The sequence below is a fragment of the Polyodon spathula genome, chromosome 11 (genome assembly GCF_017654505.1).
Source record: "Polyodon spathula isolate WHYD16114869_AA chromosome 11, ASM1765450v1, whole genome shotgun sequence".
In the NCBI taxonomy this organism is placed as follows: domain Eukaryota; kingdom Metazoa; phylum Chordata; class Actinopteri; order Acipenseriformes; family Polyodontidae; genus Polyodon; species Polyodon spathula.
The window spans coordinates 12072907-12081974 of NC_054544.1; the positions used below are offsets into that span (position 1 = coordinate 12072907).

Here is a 9068-nt window from a genome sequence, read left to right on the forward strand (position 1 = left end):
TTGAATGGGAGACACGATGTTCTGTAAAGCACAAAAGATAGTGTCTGAACACAAGATCTCCATTGTTTAGAGTCATGGGCCCTGGACCTATCTTATTGATAAGCATCGCTAAGCATAGCAGGGAGAAACGTGGTTATTAAGTCTGATAGCTTGTATGCCAGATGATTTTGGAAAGCACTCTGCTGTGTGTTACTTTACATAAATACCTTAACTTACAGTGATGATTTGCCAAATAATGTAGCACAGAAGCAGGAGAAATGAACGGCAGCGGTTCGTCTTAACTTGATGTTTCATGGGTGTTGAGAGAAAACTAGCAACCAAGTATTACTAACACGAGTGGCTACCAGTTCCAGCTTCTTTCCTTTGCACCAGGTCTGTGTAATGTACCTCACCACAGAACACTGTCGGCTGCAACAAGCAAAGACTGGCCAGTTTGGACGTCATGGAAAGCGAATGTAATTCAAGTATTTGGTAAGTTTCTGAAAAAAAAAAAAAAAAAAGTTAAACATTTTAGAAGAAAAACGTTTGAATATGCAAAAAGCGCTTTGGTGTAACACGTCGGAAACAAAATCCAATATGATATGCCTCCAGATTTATGCAATGTTTGTTTTGTGTGCCAGCTGAATTTAAAGCGATGTAAACGTACGTAATTTATAAATGATCATAACTGAAAACAAATTAGACGGGGGTACTAAGAGCATTAGTGAATACTAGTTTAAAGTGTGGTTAATTATCATTACGTTATAATGTATCTAGTGATCCATTCAAGTGCATTTAATTTAAAACACGTTTAATGCTTTATACTCGACTTAATTTACCGTAGTAATGTAGTGATATAGTTACATGTGTAGGTTGCTATTCAACTCATCAAACAAAATTACAGAAAGTAGCCTAAGACTAAGCGGGTTTTTTTTTTTTTTTTTTTTTTTTTTTTTTTTTTAAGATGAATTGTTCAAAGGTAGTCTGGTCTAAAGTGCCGTGTCTAACAGCTTTACGTTCCTTAGCGTTGTGTCTCCCAGCAACAGTTCCAGTGAATGGCTGGCTGAATACATCTCATTAAAAGCACTGACATTACAGTAGCAATCAGTTCCAGAATTCCAATGTGTTAGGCTGAACAATCACAGAATTGCCTTTCTTTATTTTATGTATGTATGTATGTAAGTGTGTGTATGTGTATGTGTCCTGTATGGCATTTACTTTATAAATAGGTTATACAATGTTGAAACTTTAGTTCTGGAGGGAATTGGTCTCCAATATAAGACAGACAACCACACACACACACACACACACACACACACACACATATATATATATATATATATATATATATATATATATATATATATATATATATATATATATATATATATAAATATATATAAGTTTTAACAATACATATGATCCAGTTTTACACTACACAGTACAGAGCTTGAAATGTTAACTATGCGTAATCCCCTGGGCTTCTGTAGGCACCCCGTTTCTCACGTAAAACTACCTTTGGGAATGTAATACAACCATATGCTCAGTAATAAAGTACAGAGCAACTGCTTGTGAATAACCATACATGACCACAACTGATTATAGTGGTACCAGTTGAAAGCCAGTAGTTAACCGACAGTAGGAAATGTGGTCTGTAATCATTAGACACGTTTGCCCCCACAGAAAGACAAAATAATGTATAATAATAATAATAATAATAATAATAATAATAATAATAATAATAATAACTTGAACTAACAGGCAGTTTTACAGCTTCCAAGCTCAGCACCAGTTGAAAATTTTGCCAAGCTGTAGAATTGCAGCACAAGTGTCAACAACAGATCAGTTTTATGGAGCTGTTTCAATTCAAAATACTGCATTAGTTCATTATCTCACAATGCTTTATAACATTAAACACCATAGTAACAATGACCCTATCTACACACTGTAAGGAGTTAAAAGCTAATTTTACATTAAGCCATAAGGAGAGATACAAGGTCACAATCAAGGTAATTTCTTAATATATGGGTACCTAAATGTGTTGTATAGTAACCATAACCCTATGTGCATTGTAAGGAGTTATAAGCTAGTTTTACATTTGACCTTAGAGCAGTCAAAGGTCACAGGCAAGGTGATTTTTGGATAGCGCATATATGGGTTCCTATCTGTGTTCTACAGTAACCATTAACCTATATGTATACACTGTAAAGAGTTATAAGCTAGTTTTACATTTTAACTTAAGCAGAGGTCAAAGGTTGCAGGCTAGTTTTACAATCGACCGGCTTTTGAAAGGTTTTTAAAGAAATACGTCAGGTGTCCATATGGGTTTACTCACTAATACAATTTTTGAAAATGTCAGTTACATTGGCACAGGGATGATGCTTGTCAACTTTGGAGATATTGAAAGAAACCATTTTTCAACTGAAGCGGTTTTAAATTTAAGAAGAAAATGTATGTCTGGCCTCCATCCTGTTTTTTAAAAAAAAAGAACACCATTTTGCCATATTTGAATTCCATTGTCCCCAGGATGTTGCCTACCAAGTTCAGAGTTAGTTGGTTAAACGGTTTGCAAACAGAAGCGGTTTGATGTTTTGGGCGCGTTTTGGTGAATTTGGTGGCAGCCATTATGATAGCAAAATTTTTCACAGCAACTTTTGCTTCGCAAACTTGAAGCGGGTTTGGTTGCTGATGGCATATGCAAAGTTTCAGATCAATCGGTTCACTGCTTCTACACGGAATGATACCTGCCAAGTTTCATGTTGATTGCACTGTGATGTGAACAGGAGCAGTTTAAAGTTTTGGGAAGAAATGAGACAATAAATAAATAAATAAATAAATATTTATAATAACAATAGGCTTCCCAAACCAGCTTGGAAGCATAATAATAATAATAATAATAATAATAATAATAATAATAATAATAATAATAGTGATCCTTGCATATATCTAGCACTTCCAGGAGCATGTTCACATATCTTACTTAAATCACAATTTTACCTCAAAAGTCACAATCAGGTTGCAGAATGACTATTCAGTACCTCATCGGGACTACTGAATACATATTCTCTGTATACATGATCCGATGTTATTTAACGTGTGGATGCTCCCCGGTTTGCCAGTACTGTAGTATGTATTTATAGCTAACAATGGGAATGCATGTGGTGGCCAGACCCCACATTAGTGGCAACGAACCTAACAATGTTCTTTCCTACTTTCACCTGAAGAAGAGACCTTTAGGCCTCGAAATCGTGTGATTAATTATTATTTAGTTAGTTCAACAAAAGGTATCACATCTCTTGTTATTAGAACAGCAATAGAATAGGTGTGAGTGACTGTCAGAATGTTGCGTAACAGGGCCCGATTAATCAATCCAAGGAACCTGTACTTAAAAATAAAACAAGATGCATCCAGTATGCAGTCACACCTTAACATTACAAACGATTTTTTGTTTCTTGAATAGCTGACGTGTGCGTACCTCATTTGATACACCCAGAGTTTGAGTACGATAAGGACATAGTGTAACTATGCGGCAGCAACTGTTAATAAGCAGTTAAGTAATATTCTTAAGTAGTAATCTTGTTTTGTAACAGCATCATACACACACACACACACACACACACACACACACACACACACACACACACACATATATATATATATATATATATATATATATATATATATATATATATATATATATATATATATATATGTTGTACGGCTCTTACGCTACTACACTTATGAGCTGGTATTTGTTATATTTCATACATTTAGAAAAAAGGGAAACGAGTGATTTTAGGAATATTTGTGCAGGGAGGAGCATTTCTGCTCATGCGTAGCTCAAAGAAGCCTCCCTCTACCTGAAACAGCGCACCTGGATCCAGCGAGACGGAAGCAGAGGTTGTGTGATTTATGGTTGACTGCCCTCGCTGTGTCATTTTCATATTCTCATAGATGAGATCAGATTTTTGAGAGGACTCTTCAGTGTCGGAAGTTTGGAATCTGCTGTCTGTCGATGTGAAGCGAGGTTCAGGTGATTACCGCTAGTATTACAGCTGCATGGTAAGTTCCACGTAAAGATTTATTACAAGAATGTACTTTTTTGAACCTGCAACTCACCTATCAAACTGGTTGGGTCCTATCTGGACACATTTCGTGTACAACAGTGAAGAATACATGTTTTGTCGTCGTCCCCCATTAACTTAAATCCAGCAAATTAAGATTTCCTTTTCTTGCCAGTAGTTTTCTGTATTCGATTTAGTTTCTCATTTGTGTTTGACTGACACTAGTTTTTATACTGACATACTGACTGACTTCACGAGTATATAAAACGTCTACCTACTGTAGACAATTAAACACGGAGTTGCTACGTACGTTTAGCTATTAAGAAATGCTAATGAAAAATGTTAAATTTTGTACCAAGATAAGAATTAAATGCTATATGAATGGCACAAGGCTATGTGTAGATATATGGACAGAAGTGCAAATTCATGCATGAATGAATGCATGCCTTATCATGATCAACATATTTTGTTACAATTGAACGTGGAATGAATGTGGGTAATTAAATATGGCTGAATTCAAAGTTAAATACTTCAGACTCTGAGAAAGTACATAAGATATTCAGGTGTTATTCCTGTGATCTTCAGTCAGAATTCATTATGAATTTGCGCCCATTATTTTAGAGTGTTACCATACATAATCTCACTGAGTTTTAAATTTATAGACCCTCATTTTTATTTCTATAGCCCTGACTACATTTAATAAATACTGCCTAACAGGTGCGGTCTGCTTTAAAACTTGAGATCTAAAATGAATGACATGCCTACACCAAAGGGCTGTGGACATATTGTTGCTTGTCTTTCCAAATGAATGATTTGTTGTTAGTTCATGTTATCATATACATAGATAGGGAAATCTATACCCTAATTGTTTTCACTGAATTTATTGGAATTGGTTTGTGAACTCAACTCAAGTAGTGCTCCCCATATATATAAATTTGGATGAAATATAATTTATTCCAAAATATTGTAAAAATAAATAAATAAAATAAATCTTGAAAAAACTATCGCTGAATCAACTCAAGTAGCATACACAAAGGCTAATAAAAGAATATACGGTTTGGATGAAATATAATTTATTTAGGAAATATTGTAACTAAGAACTAACCATATATATAAATTTGGATAAACTAAATTGAAAAAACTTTTTTTTTTTTTTTTTTTTTTAAGAGAGAGAGAGAGACAGAAATAATTTTGCCTAATGATGCATCCACCTGTGTGCATATTGTAAAAATCCTCTGGCATCCAGTAATAATTTATTGCCAAAAGCGGGCCTCACCAATCAAAATGACGATTTTCCGAAGGTTTTTAAGGAAGCGTTTATTTCCCTGGAAACTGGTAGTAGTCGCCCTCATTTTCATTACATTTGTGTTTCTCATACAACGGGAAGTTGTCGGTCGGGATCTGCAGGAAGAACCTTGGCTCAAAGACATTGTAGACAAGAGGGATGCTGTGTTAGGAATGGTGATGGGGGCAGTCAACAATTTCAGGGATGCAATGCCAAAAATGCAAATTCAAGCACCTGTCCGACAACTTGACACTGCTGACAGCAAGCCGTGTTTGAATGGGTATTACACAGCAGCAGAGCTGAAGCCTCACCTGGAGAGGCCGTCTCAAGACCCCACTGCTCCAGGGGCCTCCGGGAAAGCTTTTCCAACTGACAAACTGAGCCCAGAAGAACAGAAGCAAAAGGAGAAAGGGGAGGCCAAACATTGCTTTAATCTGTTTGCAAGTGATCAGATTTCACTTAGTAGAGACCTTGGACCGGACACGAGACCTCCAGAGTATGTATACGCATGTTTTGTTTTCTTCTAGACCATTTCTGTAGTATACTGTATACAGTATACTGTTGGTTTAGGATTATTATTTTCAATAGAAAAGGCCCATATGTGTGTTTTTGGTGTTTTTTTTTTTTTGGTGATGGAATCAGCTGAAATGGCTGCACTAGAGACTGAAGTTATCGCTATTCTCAGCACTTGGATATCACAATAACGCATTTGTGGAAATGTGAGAGAGCTGATAGACACTGTCCAGCTTGTTTTACACATGACTTCCTCATTTAAAATGAATAGTGTGTATAGTGGCCTAATCTCCAGCTAGCAGATCATTTACATGTGGGTAGTGTTGAGTTTTGTATGTAAAATCTGAAAGTATGGTCATACTGTAAGCATAATTGCTCCCTTCCCTTAATCCTGGATTAGTGTTAGACAGAGCTGTTTACCAAAACATATTCTAAATTACCAACCATATATGCATGCACTTTAAATTACCATCAAAGGTAGTAGATGTTGAAATGGAACACGTCATTATACAGTAAGTGTCTTACAGGTTCTTCTTTTCTTTTTGCACAAGTTTATACCTGAATTTGTATGTTCACTGAACAGTACTTAGTGCTGTGTTGTAGGCCAGACACTTCAAAGGCACATGGAGGTGTTTTATTATATTTTAACGTGTTAATGTGATGAGGTAACACTGTCAGTTTACTGAACTCTAGCCAAATGTGTTACAATATTTTACATTAACCACCAAAAATTGTATTCATTCCAAGTCGTTCATTGTACAGTATAATCTTTCTTATGTTTTTTGCTGTTGCCTTGGCAATTATTTTTTTTTTGCATTATAATTGCGCTCCTTGTCTTTCAGATGCATTGAACAGAAAGTCAAGCGCTGTCCGCCTCTTCCAACCACTAGTATAATTATCGTGTTCCACAATGAAGCATGGAGCACACTGCTGAGGACAGTGTACAGCGTGCTGCATACGTCTCCCGCCATCTTTCTGAAAGAGATCATACTGGTGGATGATGCAAGTGTTGATGGTAATGCATGAATAAGATAACATTGTTAAGTAACAGGGTGTATTGTGCTTTTCCCAAGGGAGCGGTTGTATCTGGTGAAATTTGGTAATGTATTTTGTGTGTTTAATTTGAAATCTCATTTTAATTTGATGGTGCTGTGCAGCTTTAAGGTTCTACTCTGTCTTGACTTCTTGATGATTCTCTTCAGTCTGTGTTGTGGATCAGTGACTGAAAAGCTTTTTTTTTTTTTTTTTTTATGAAAGCTGCTCCATATCTTGGAGTCTTTAAGGCTACTGTCAGGCAGCTTTGGCAGCAAGTCATGCGCAGAGATTGGAAACTCTGTCTGTCAATTTCAAGCACGAACTGCATCTGTTTATATCTGTATTTGTGTACAACAGTTTTTGTGTACAACACGGTTTCTAGTGTGTTAATCTGTGAACTAGTAGAGAGGTTTACATCTTATTGTTTCTTTTGTATTTTAAAACTGCTCCTGACTAATGAGTTTTTTTGTTTTTCCTTATAATATATTTTTTTAAACTGATCTAGCAGATTTTTTGCTATATAATTACCTTCCCCAGTAAGCCATTCACGGTTAATCAAAACAACCTTATTAAATTACTGTGAACCGGATCTCAAATATTTAACTTGCACGACCAGTATTTGTTTAAGGGAGAGTGGACCACCCTGCACTTGGGCTGTCTGAATGGAATTTTAAAAACAAACTGTTTTTGTATCTACAGATTACTTGAAGGAGCCGCTGGACGATTATGTAAAGCAACTCCACATAGTTAAGGTAGTCCGGCAAAAGGAAAGAAAGGGACTTATTACTGCCAGGCTACTGGGGGCAGCGGTGGCCACAGGGGAAGTCCTCACCTTCCTAGATGCACATTGTAAGTATCTAAAAGCACCTGTTAAAAATATATACCTCCACATTTAAACTTCTGTAAGCAAGATTTGTTGTTGAGAAATCCATTTGTAATTCCATTTATAATAGAATTCAGAACTATTACCACATGTTACTGTACATAGGGAGATTACGTTAATACAGTATACTGTGGTTTGGATGAGTTAATATAATAAATATGCTTCTTTTAATTAATTACATGTGGACCACAGTTACCAGGCAGTAAGGTCAGAGATATTCTAAAGCAACCAAAGACAGTAGCTTTAATATTGCTGTGTTGTTAGAAACACACATATAATACAAATGACACCATGTTATATACCGAGGATATAATTACAGAAAAATACTACAAATGACATTTTCCTGTGATCATAAGGTGAATGTTTCCATGGCTGGTTGGAGCCGCTTCTGGCGCGGATAGCAGAGAACTACACCGTAGTGGTAAGCCCAGACATTACAACAATCGACCTCAATACCTTTGAGTTTATGAAACCGTCTCCCTATGGGCAAAACCACAACCGAGGCAACTTTGACTGGGGTTTATCCTTTGGATGGGAAAGCCTTCCTGACCATGAGAAAAAAAGAAGAAAAGATGAAACATACCCAATCAAGTAAGAAGCTTTATTGTTTTTGAAAGTCACTTGCATGGTGTTCACTTATTTTGCATAATAGAAGCTGTTTTCTATGTTGCACTTTTTTCTTATCTAACCGATATATGTTTGCTTAGATAAGTGTTCTATTCTTTTGCAGTCATAACAAATACTAGTGTTTTCTTCATATTCAAATTATACACACTTAACTTTGTGTGTAACAATTTTGAGCTTGCATTGGATCAGGAAAAGCAGTGCATTCCTCATAGACAGCTGTCAATAAAAAGTGGTAGAAATTCAATGGTAGTATTACACTCGAATTGCATTGTTTTGTGGTTTTGCTTTATGTAATATCACACTCTTTCGGTTTACAGGACACCAACATTTGCTGGGGGGCTTTTCTCAATCTCCAAAGAGTATTTTTATTACATTGGAAGTTACGATGAAAAAATGGAAATTTGGGGAGGCGAGAATATTGAAATGTCTTTTCGTGTAAGTGCTATTTTCTCCCCAGTAATGTTGTTGAAGCTGACCCCCTGGGATCCTTCAAGAAGCTGCTTGATGAGATTTTGGGATCAATAAGCTACTAACAACCAAACGAGCAAGATGGGCCGAATGGCCTCCTCTCGTTTGTAAACTTTCTTATGTTCTTATGTTCTTATTTTAAAATGTATTTATTCAAGAAAGCATTTTGCAATTGGTTTACAATTGCACAGTTGTTGTAGATGTTTTTTTTTTT

General features: G+C 36.0%; 1 protein-coding gene across 2 annotated transcripts in view; it reads left to right on the forward strand.

Moving 5' to 3' along the window:
* The first annotated feature begins 237 nt into the window (after positions 1-237).
* Positions 238-9068, forward strand: part of LOC121323235 (polypeptide N-acetylgalactosaminyltransferase 3-like) — a 14036-nt gene continuing 5205 nt past the window's right edge. The window contains exons 1-7 of one of the 2 annotated variants that reach the window (XM_041264164.1): positions 238-471; positions 3934-4041; positions 5211-5824; positions 6684-6856; positions 7576-7725; positions 8116-8350; positions 8704-8821. In XM_041264164.1, the coding sequence (XP_041120098.1) occupies positions 4039-4041; positions 5211-5824; positions 6684-6856; positions 7576-7725; positions 8116-8350; positions 8704-8821 (1293 nt within the window). In that variant the 5' untranslated portion in view covers positions 238-471; positions 3934-4038. Of the gene's footprint in view, positions 472-3720; positions 4042-5210; positions 5825-6683; positions 6857-7575; positions 7726-8115; positions 8351-8703; positions 8822-9068 lie in introns of those variants that run through there. The other variant, XM_041264163.1, reaches the window with a different exon arrangement.